General features: G+C 42.8%; 2 protein-coding genes across 3 annotated transcripts; both read right to left on the bottom strand.

The window, feature by feature from the left end:
* Window positions 1-210: 210 nt before the first annotated feature.
* Window positions 211-3,267, bottom strand: LOC115750071 (pentatricopeptide repeat-containing protein At3g22690-like). Its single transcript, XM_030687221.2, has 2 exons — window positions 457-3,267; window positions 211-355 (listed from the first exon to the last, which is right to left on the bottom strand). The coding sequence occupies exon 1, from the start codon at window positions 3,212-3,214 to the stop codon at window positions 665-667; it is 2,550 nt and encodes an 849-aa protein (XP_030543081.1). The 5' UTR covers window positions 3,215-3,267; the 3' UTR covers window positions 211-355; window positions 457-664.
* A 1,057-nt stretch (window positions 3,268-4,324) lies between these two features.
* Window positions 4,325-10,206, bottom strand: LOC115750088 (probable E3 ubiquitin-protein ligase RZFP34). 2 transcript variants are annotated; one of them, XM_030687244.2, is made up of 13 exons: window positions 8,621-8,866; window positions 8,342-8,514; window positions 7,948-8,196; window positions 7,779-7,866; window positions 6,849-6,908; window positions 6,713-6,745; window positions 6,533-6,610; window positions 6,166-6,209; window positions 5,705-5,745; window positions 5,528-5,610; window positions 5,220-5,311; window positions 4,998-5,109; window positions 4,325-4,845 (listed from the first exon to the last, which is right to left on the bottom strand). In XM_030687244.2, the coding sequence occupies exons 3-13, from the start codon at window positions 8,154-8,156 to the stop codon at window positions 4,735-4,737; spliced, it is 951 nt and encodes a 316-aa protein (XP_030543104.1). In that variant the 5' UTR covers window positions 8,157-8,196; window positions 8,342-8,514; window positions 8,621-8,866; the 3' UTR covers window positions 4,325-4,734. The 2 variants fall into 2 exon arrangements, with proteins under 2 accessions (XP_030543104.1, XP_030543106.1); XM_030687246.2 differs by lacking the exons at window positions 8,342-8,514; window positions 8,621-8,866 and adding an exon at window positions 10,039-10,206.
* Window positions 10,207-10,901: the final 695 nt, after the last annotated feature.

Here is a 10,901-nt window from a genome sequence, read left to right as displayed (position 1 = left end):
CACCATCTTTTGTTCCCTGATGTTGATTAAGAAGGGATACTGGGCTTACTTATCCTACATGGGACTGATATCCTGGCATAGATTATATCAGGAATTCAAGTTTTGCAGCGATCTTTAGCCATGTGAAATGGGATTCATATGTTTCTAACTGTTGTCATTTTTACCATTGTCTGCTTTTCCTAGAAGATCCTGTAGAAACCAGTGGAACTTGAGTGAGAATTACCTTATTGTTGGTAATGAAAGGAAAGTGAGGGTAAGTCAAAAGTGCACGAGGAGACTTGAGAATTTACGTATATCTCCTTCAGGGTGTATCTCATTCGGTTGCTAGAAATTTCAGACGGCTAAGGAGCCGAGCCTGTTACACGGCAGTGTATGGAACAGGAAAGGGACCAGTCTGGTGTAATCTCCTCGATGAGTTTTTAGCTTTTCCTAATCTGAGTACATCGTGGTACTTACTTCTTTGCATATCTCAATGTGGTTCATGCTCAAGAGCTCATCTCACGATGAATATCTGTAGACCAATGGTGTTTTCTGTCTAGGCCGATGTTGTCCTTGATTACCTTCCAGGGGAAACATATCATGCCAGCAATTATGTTTGCTTAATTTCTTGCAACTGAAGAACAAGCAGGAAGGAGGGATATTAACTTGAAGGTAGTGTGTCAAATCACCAGTATTCTCTACAAGAACATTGCCCATCATTAAACCGATGGAATCTGTAGTTATCCCGCAGTATAATCTCTCTCTCGTAGGAAAGCGATACAAACTTCATGAAGGAATGACAGTCTCCACAGATCCGAAGGTTGTTAACTATTCGGATAGTTCTATTCTTGCTGCTTATCAGCCCGAATGCCACTGCCAACCTCTCGCTGTGATGACTCAAAGTGTCGTGTCGCTCTTTCTGTAGTCTCCCTTCGATCTCACCTAACATGGAATAGATTTCCGGTGATCGAGGGTTTGAGAAGTCCTCGGCTCTGAATTCATGGACAGCGCCGTTCTGTTCTATCATGCTACAACCTGGATGCTTTCGAATCCCCAGTTCGTGTAGCTTTGTTCTGATCAAACTCGCATCGTCCCACCTTCCAGCTCTCACATAGATCTTCGAAAGAAGAACATGAGCTGCATCGTTTGTAGGGTTGATCTCGATGAGACGCTTGTGTGCATACTCTGCTAATTCAACATTTTGATGGGTTTCACAGGCTCTCATGAATGAGCTCCAAATAACAATATCTGCTTCCACCGGCATGGAATGAATGAGCTCTAGAGCCTCCTTTAAGTGCCCAGAACGACCAAGGAGATCGACCATGCATCCGTAATGCTGAATCCCGGGGGCAATTCTGTATTCATTTTTCATCTTGTGGAAGTACTGGTATCCTTCATCTATCAAACCTCCATGGCTACAAGCAGAAAGAAGAGCTATGAAAGTGACATGGTCAGGCTTCATTCCTGTGGCTTCCATCTTCGAGAACAAGTCCGCCGCCTTCCGTGCTTGTCCCTCCAAAGCGTACGCTCCTATCATTGCGGTCCATAGACACATTGTTCTATCTTTAATTTTCGAGAACAATTCTGTTGCTTTCTCAACACTTCCACATTTCCCATACATGTCTACCAAAGCAGTTCCCAGAATGTGATCCAATTGAATTTGGTTCTTCTGTATATACAAATGGATCCAGGTGCCATGACTCAGTGCCCCGACGCTAGCACAGGTAGAGAGCATATTGGCTAGAGTGATTTGATCCGGTTTTACCTCTGAACTCTGCATCAGGTGGAACAGCTCGAACGACTCTTGAGCCAAGCGAGACCTAGTATAGCAACCGATCATAGTGTTCCAAGAAATCAAATCCTTCTCAGGGATCTCGTCAAAGAAACCTCTCGCCTTACCGACATCCCCAGCTCTGCAGAACCCATCCAACATCGAGTTCCAGGAGACGACAGTTCTACAAGGCAAGCGCTGGAAAATGGAGTAGGCATCATCCAGCCGACCAAACTTGGCGTACAAGCTAAGTAGAGAGTTTCCGAGCATTCCTTCGACAGTCATTCCGCGTTTCACAATGAAGCTGTGGATGGATCTTCCAATGTCAAAACCTTCCATATTAACGCAAGCGGTGAGAGCGGTAACAAGCGCAACCTCATCAGGCATCACATCGTCGAGCATCATCGTAATGAACAACTCGAGACTTTCTGGGTACCGACCGGCTCGAACATAGGCCGAAGTCATTGTTGTCCAAGAAATCAAATTCCTCTCTGTCATCCTGTCAAACAGCTTCTCAGCTTCATCCATGCGATCGCTTTTCACATATCCACACAACAGAGTTGTCCACGAAACAACATCATCCTCAGCTTCACTACCACCCAAAACCTCACGTGCCTTCTCCATATTCCCACACTTCATGTACATATCAGCTAAACAATTCAACAAAGTCCCACCGAGTTCCAGATTATTCTCATCGATGTACAAATGCATCTTCTCGCCCATCTCCAAATCCCTCATCTTCGCGCATGCCGAAACTAAGCTAACCATGGTGATCTCATCCGGCTCGACTCCGTCCGCCAACAACCGCCCAAACAAATCCAACGACTCTCTGGACATTCCCATTCTTACATAACAAGATATCATAGTATTCCAAGCTACCACATCTCTTTCGGGAAACTCCCCAAACAGTTGGCGCACTTCCTGCAATCTCCCAGCCTTCGCATACACACCCATCAAATTCTTCCTCAAAGAATCACTAAACCCGAACCCGGATTTCAGGACCCGCCCATGCACTTCGCCAACGTCTCGAACCGCCACAACTCTCGAAGCAGCGCTTATCAAGAAGTGAAAAGTCGACATGTCTAACGCCACCCCTTCACCAACCATCCGACGATACGACGCGAGCACATCCCCCGGCGAATCATCCTGGAGCTGCTTCTGAATGTAGTCATTCCACAGCTCCGTCTCCGAATGATGGGTTCCGCTCAAGACGCGGCGGAAGCGGCCGAGGCCATCGACGGAGAGGAAGAAGCCGAGAAGGCGACGGGCGACGAGAGGGTCTCGGATGGAGTTGGTGGTGATTAACTGAGCGTGGATTGGCGCGAACTCTCTGATGCTCGGGCAAGAGCTTATCAGAGAGATGAGGTAGTGCGACCTCGAGGGAGTGATGAAGCTCCGAGGTTCGGCTGGCTTCTGGGATTGCGGGCGGAGCGAAGGGACCGTGGCGGGAAGAGCAACGGCCATTGGATCAACGGCCGCCGTTCAGCCCTTCAATTTTTCTTTACGGGAGACGTCGGGCTCGGAAGGGGAGGGGGAAGAAAGACAACGGTTTTTTTTTTTTTTTTGGATGTGTGAAGTGAGAAGCGCACGTGACATTTCTAGTGGATAGAACAGGAACTCTCGTTTCGAAGTGATATTGGATGGAAGTTAAGATGCGCATCTTAATTTTTAATTGGAGACCTGTGAATAAGTCATGTCTGATACCCGCTACTTTCCTTGTTAATTTTCGCGGGACCCACGGTAACAGCCAAAGATATCCTTTACCCAAGTGTGCAGTGCAGAGATTTCGACCAAAAAGAAAAGTGTGCAGAGACATGTGATGTCAAAAAGATGTCTGACACACCCAAAGGTATCCCTCCTATTTATTAATTTTATATGCCTACCCTTTTTTTTTTAATATGAAAAAAATGGGTTGTAATTTTGGTTCCAACTTCTAAGTAACTTTCGTTTGCAGTAAAGGAAGACGATGCCTTATGCCCTAATCGGTCGTCTTTGTGGAGTCAAAAGACGTCAACGGCCCCTCCATCTCCATGTCCGTTACGAGGAACACACTCATCTTCTCCATCTCCAGAGTTTCAGACGAAGAATATACTGCTGCTGATATCCACGAGGCTGTCCCAGAGGAGGTTGACCGCCCAGATTCGTCTGCTCCTTGATTGCCTTAGCTATTATTCCACGCGCATCTCTTCTCCATTTCAATAGCCACTCTCTCTGTCTCCTCTCTGTCAATAATATTTCGGTCCCATCCAGTCCCATCCGGTTCGGCACAAGAAACCAGGAATTGGACCGATACCAAACACTTGGAACCGGGATTCCGAAGTGAACTGGAACGGGTGCCCGCCCCTACTATTGGCTATACAAACTTAAGCAGAATGAAAGTGCAGCGAACTCTAGCAGCACCTCATAACCCGCAACAGTCTTTTTTTCTTTTTTGGCCGAAATAACCCGCAACAGTCTGTTGAATCACAGAAAAACCAGCAAAAGAAGAGAGAACCTGCCCTGTCTCGGTTCTGTTTCTTGCAAGTGAAGGAAGGATCAGAATTCAGATTCCTAAAGTACAAGGACAAGCAACTGGGAATTGTTATTGACCATTGAAAGAATAGTCAACATTGACCAATCGATCCATACAAGAATTATTTTTGGGGAAACCCCACTTCAAATGCAGCCCGTCAAAACAGGACCGCCTTTAGCTATGACTGAAAGCTCAAGTAGACATCCGATAGGCAATCTGCCACAGCCACGCATGCCAGCTTATTCAAAAAGGGTACAAATTGCAGCGGCAGTGCTGCTCGCTCGACGCAATTACCATGAATTCCCAACTCCTTTCAAGTACAGATGTTGAGGAAATAATGGGAACCACCAACAAGCAGATTAGACTGGGAGAAAGCCATGATTAATCGAGCCGATGTTGGGATGCCACTTCAGGAATGCGTTGTGGCTTCAAATCCATCATAGTTGTCTGGGGACACTCCTTATAAGCAATCTCAGCCTCTCGTCTGGCGAGTATTGTAAGACTTGCAGTTCAAGCACTTCTGAGCCACTACGTGGAATTGCACCTCAGAGGTTTTCCCACAGTCGTTGCAAAGAATCCACACCTGTCATACAGCAATCTGTGTTACACTCACGATATCCAAAATTCAAGAGCAAACATTCCCACCAGAAAAGGAAGGATGCGCATGGACAAGTAAGGCGAATGCAAAGTCTGATTTTCCTACAGGGACGACGATAAGGGCGATAAATGCTTTACCATTTTATTCTGGTAAGGCTCTGGCATCGGTGTTGCGGCAATCTCCAAATCGAATTTCTCCCAGACCTTGGACATATCACAAACGGACTTCGAGCAAAGGGGACAAGCATATCTGCAATATATCCAGCATATGATAGAGCACATTCGTGAAAAGTCCCATGAACAGCCAAGGGATTTCAGCAAAAGCTACATGAACGAAAAATAGATATTTTGAGGGCTTACTGAAAATGATCTCTCATTTCCTTCAAGCAATTCTGGTGAATGGTGTGTCCACATGGCATAACAGTCACATTGTTCCTCGAGTCGAATAAATACTGCAAGTCACCATTTGGTTATTCATGAAGCACCAAGAACAAAAGATGCCTTATCCCCATTTGCAAATTTGACTCAAGTAAATTTCCATGACAAGTAATACTGAAGTTTATCTTAGCTCGCTATTATTCGGCCAATCAGTTCTTGCTTCAATCAGAATATGAGAAAATGAAAACAGAGAAGAATCACAATTTATGCAGAAAGAAATACGATCTTACCTCAAAACAGACAGGGCAATCATGATGCATTGCTCCTTCTATACAAGGGTGGCTGTTCTTGAGCAAAATAGAGTGACAGCAACCTTAAACATAAGTGAAGATGAAAACACAAATCAGTCTTCCCTTAACCACCCAATATGTAATATCAATCCAAGGCTGTGGAAAGGGCTTACTTACCACACTTGTAGCAGTGAAAAAAGTTTTCACTTCCTCCAATTCTGGACAGGAAAGTTAGCAAGCTCAATCAGAGAACCATAACAAGAATGAACTCTCTATAAAGAAGACAATTCACTGGATAAAAGGAGGAGAACAATAATGTGACAAGGAGAGGCAGAAGTAAACAGCCAGGCAGCACATTATTGGGAATGGACAGGAACAGAAATAAGCCATAGATTTGAACATATTCCAAACTCATAATGTCATCTAGCAGGGAGAAAATCTTACTCATATTGATATAAAAATTGACTCAGAGGGGAAAAAAAAAAAAGGAACTTCAAAGTGAGGTCATAAAAGAAGGAGCAGCATGCTAATTCCAAATTACATTCGCTAATACATCAGATAAGGCCTTCAACAAGAAACTCTTAAAACATCACCGAATAACTAAAGTCTCAAAAAACAATCAAGGACATAAGCAATACCTGCATATTCCACACCCAATGCAGTGGTATTGCTTTTTAGATATCTGCAATAAAAGAGAACTGTAAGCTTCTTCCGAGTTAAAATAGACAGCATTTAACAAAAACATAGTTTGACAGACATGTACATTATTCTCATTTGACAATTATTCAAGCTCCTATCAATGATGTATAAAGCCCCCTGAACATGCAAGTGGACGCAGGACCAGACAGAATGCCCTTGTTTGGATTCTATGGTTGAAGGCAAATTTTATTAGATATGTATGGAGGAAGGAGCCACCACACCTCAAAATTCATCGCAGGAAAGAGAATCTATCAAATCAAATAGAAAATCGAATAATAAGCAACAGAGGGAAGATAAGCCACTTACATCATCGTCAAACAACTTGCACGTCGCACAGAAGTATTTCCCCATGCACACACCACAGTTTATACAGAACTGCTGGACCTGCATTGATTGCAGCTAACATATATATTGGAATTTCCCTCCCACAAAATAAGATTATCCAAGCAGGAAAACTAGAAGCAAGATTGAAGTTTTCATTCTCACCTGTTGTTCAGTGCCACAAAGGGAACATATCACCTGCGAAGTCGATAAGAATAAATTAAAAAAATGTTCATCCAATGTTTAGTCCACAAAAAAATTAATAAACCCAAACAAGATAAGATTTACACAGAAAATTTACCTGACTGACTTCCTGGCGTGGCATGTCATGTCTATCTTTCTGATCCACATTGATACCATTCTGAAAATCAATATGCAGTTCAAAGTCAGATATACATTGAGAGAAAACAAAAATTAAATACACAGACAAGCTCCAATTTGATATAAAACCAACTGGCCACTTCAAAACTTTATGTTGGTGATTCTTTCTTAAGATAGCCAGCAGCACTCATCACACTAAGACCAGAGACGGAAGTTCTAATCTCCAAGGCAGAAAACAGGAAAAATACATAAAGCTCAAGCTTTTGTTGATCCTCTCCAATGCAAATAGTTCTTATATATTTTCAGTATAGCAGTCACCTACTCTGGAGACTCTTCCACAATTGCATAAATTAACTGTTTAGTACGTCTCTAGGTAAGATGCAGACACACTGACAATAACCAATGCTTACACAGACTGCAGGTCCAAAACCAGAGCAAAGGAAAAAGGCTCCTCATTTGAAAAATGACGACATAACAATTGGATACAACCTAAATTTTAGAAATCAAGATATCAAATTCTAATCAAGAATAACTCCAATACATGACCATGGATGAACACTTATCCTAGATGCCTGTTAGCTATTCAAAGAAGAAAATAGCCGAAAAACCAAAACTGAAATGAAAGTAACTGCAAAAAGAAACCAAATTCTGCACTGTCTAAAAAAAATTGTATACATTCTCCCAAGTAAATCTTCATTCATTTCGCCAATTCTTTCATCTAGTTACGTATAATGTGTTTCATCGATTTCGGAGTTTTATACGGAAAAAGAAACAAAAAAAATTAGCACTTGTCAGGTTTTGACACTTCAAAATAAATCATGCAGCTACCTAATCCTACAAGCAACTCGAAGCTATAAAAACATCAAACGTAATTTGAAAATCATAAGAACATATATAAGAGAAGGCTCACTTTTGCCTCGTTATGACAATGGCGACAATCATAGATTTCATTACAACATGGAGCTCTGATGTGGCACCTCCGCCGATAATGTGAACATCTGCAAACAAAGCACATAAAATTAGCAGAACAACGGCATGAAAGCATTGCCATTAATATCAAGAAACAGATTCAGAATTACCCAAAGAGTGAGCATCCCTTCTCGAGAAAATCATTCACTTTTCCATCTTCTTCTAGACAAACATTGGGCATACATTTGCTGTCTAATTGTGGCGTGCATTTATCAGCTTTCTTACTATTTTTATCTTCACATATGATGGTCTCCAAGTTCTTCGACTCAAATTTCTGATCCTCAGAATGCTCTACATTCAATTCCCCCATCGTATACATTTTCCTTGGATCTTATATCTTCAACAAGGTTGCCAGGTACCTGCATAAAGAAAGAATTTAGCGATGCTCCAATCACATTAAGGCATGTCATTGACCCAGTTAAGCCAGGCAGGGCCGTATAATATTATTGCTCTCCAAGAAAGTTTCATGGCTTCAATCAGCAACACTCCAAGAGATGCACTCACGAAAGCTAGAGGCTAGAATGATCCACACAATATATACGCAGCAAGGACGAATTCCAGAGCCTCCCACTTCAACGAATAATAAAGGAACTGTATCATTACTCCATTTCTCTCAGGAACCTGGGAGGCTTGGGCCAAATCGAATTATACTGAACACGATCAATGGACACGCCAACCTAATGTAAAGGCAATAAATCACGTGATCAATTGGTTCCTAAAAAAAGAAAATTAGGGGAATTTAGAAAAATTTGTGGCGTGATTGTCCTTCAAGGACATCCCTACCTCAATCTGCAACTTTGCAGAAACTTTCCATCGACGACAAATATTTACCGAGCAACATTTCTTCCAATGTTGAATCATCAGCTTTCTTCCATCGTAATTTAGCTCATCCGACCACAATCTTCTCACTTTTCATCTAAAATTGAATGCCGCACCAATACCGAGACAGGAAAAAAACCCAGAAGAATGCTGGGAACAAAGTGAAGCTCCTCAAGCGAGGAGCTTCTTGAAAAAGCGCCCAGAATACAGGATTGAATATCCATGATTTTGACTTTGACAGCCTCAAGAAGGTTTTGGAACGCGGGAGTCGCACCTAATCACAAGGAACAATGCAAAGTTTGCTTGAATTCAGTACCCTAGCAAGAAAGGTTCACGAATACTTGACAGTTTCTCACAATTGTTTCAAGGATCTCTTCTTATCAATATAACATAGTTTTCAATTTCTTTGGTATGGTCAGGTACAGAATATTTCATATGAGCAAATTTTCACATCGTTTCCAACAAAACTTCAGATCAGATTGCCTCTATATGACAAGCTGCATAAGATCACCTCCCTGGAGAATAACATCTTCAAAGGTATCTCAGCACAATCCCCACACTTAACCAACTCATGAAGCAACTTGATGGACCATACTAAAGAAAAGTCCATTTTCAAATTGCTCATTCAGTGATTGCAATCTGTCTCACTAATCTCGAATAAATCATCTCCTCTACTTCGGTTGACGCAGTCTAAGCCTACGTGCACTCAATGAAATCCTTTGACCAGCTATAAACAATAACAAGATCAAACACAAGTGACACAAAAAGGCATTAAACATTATCGTGTAATTTGCACAATCAGTGGGGATCCTGACATCACCTGGTCCAGGGAAAAATTTGCAGATGTCTAAACAATATTGCACCAAAAGTTGCACAAGAAAACAAGAATCTTTTCCACAGGAATAAGGTACAATTATGAGTTGTCCAATTTGGCCTTGCAGGCAACCAACATAAACTAAAATTTCTCACGCTTCGGAGACTTAACCAGTGGGCAGCAGTCACACCTAAAACACCGTTATTATCTCTCTTTAACTTGCATGATTCACGTCACACAGTCATCACATTGTACCTGTTGCGGACTTGATTAGACTGAAGCAGCAAATCTAGAAAATTAAACAGATACCAAGAGCGCGCTCACGTTTCAAGCAACCGAAGAGAAAACCTAAGACCTACATCCGCTTTTGCTCTCTCCCCGATCAAATTCTCTCAGACGAGACTGCACAAGGCTCGAAATGCACACGACGCGCCGGCCACGCGAACAATGTCAAAATCTTAGCAATCAGACAAAAGAAGAAGATCGCGATCAAACAACCGAGCGAGTGATCCGAACAAGCCAGTACAAGCGAATTCAGGGGGCGGAAAAAACAGAAGGCACAACGAACTTTCAATCCGGACTCCTGCTCGGGAACGGAGGAAGCAGCTCAGCAAACTCCGATTAGCTTTCAGATTCCTTTCACAAGACACGTCGGCGTTGCAGAGCTCGCCGGAGAGAAGTTGAAACTTAACAGGAGCAAAGACGCCGGCGACGGAGGAGAGAGAGGTAGGTTCGGTTGCTCCCCGAAATAGCTCGAAAAATGGCCCTTTTATAGGTCGGAAAGCGACAGCTGTATTGAATAGGCCGCAGCAGCTTTCCGCGTTTATTTTAAGTTTGCGTATGGAGTTACGTAAGCACCCTTCGATCAGCCCCCTTGGCAATCACACGAGATTAGGACAAACGGCCTCATCCGATGGATGACGTTGGCGGGACCCGCATGACGAAACTTCTGAGCAATCTGGACCGTTCTATCACGGCCTTCGGCGTGGTAACGCGAGTAGACGATAAAAGATTTGTTGGCTTGGCATCAACGTTGGGTTTTGCCGACTCGGTTACAGCTAAGTTGTTAGTAGGATTCGCAAAGCGACGCCGGCTTGCGATGCCGAACGTTCCGCCGGCCGGCGACACGTGTCACGTTCATTGTGGGAAGATCGCTTGAAATATTTTCTTGACGGAAAAGGCTGTTGATAATGACGTGGACGGTCGTCGTTAGAGTTGATTAGATTAAGAATTTGTTGATTACGCTGATGATAAGCGGTGTCAATGTTTTGGTCGGTTGAAAAGATTCCAAAGGGGTCATTAAAATAAATTTTAAAATGTGAAACGCAATTGATAATTTTTTTGGTTGCGCAATCAATGCTTTGAAAATCTAATATGATCCCAAATTGATTATTATTAACAAGTATCCGAGCATTTATTAAACGCGATCCA

The sequence above is a fragment of the Rhodamnia argentea genome, chromosome 4, assembly GCF_020921035.1.
Source record: "Rhodamnia argentea isolate NSW1041297 chromosome 4, ASM2092103v1, whole genome shotgun sequence".
Classification (NCBI taxonomy): Eukaryota; Viridiplantae; Streptophyta; class Magnoliopsida; order Myrtales; family Myrtaceae; genus Rhodamnia; species Rhodamnia argentea.
Note: the sequence above shows the minus strand (reverse complement) of the source record. Positions and strands in the feature narration are given on the sequence as shown.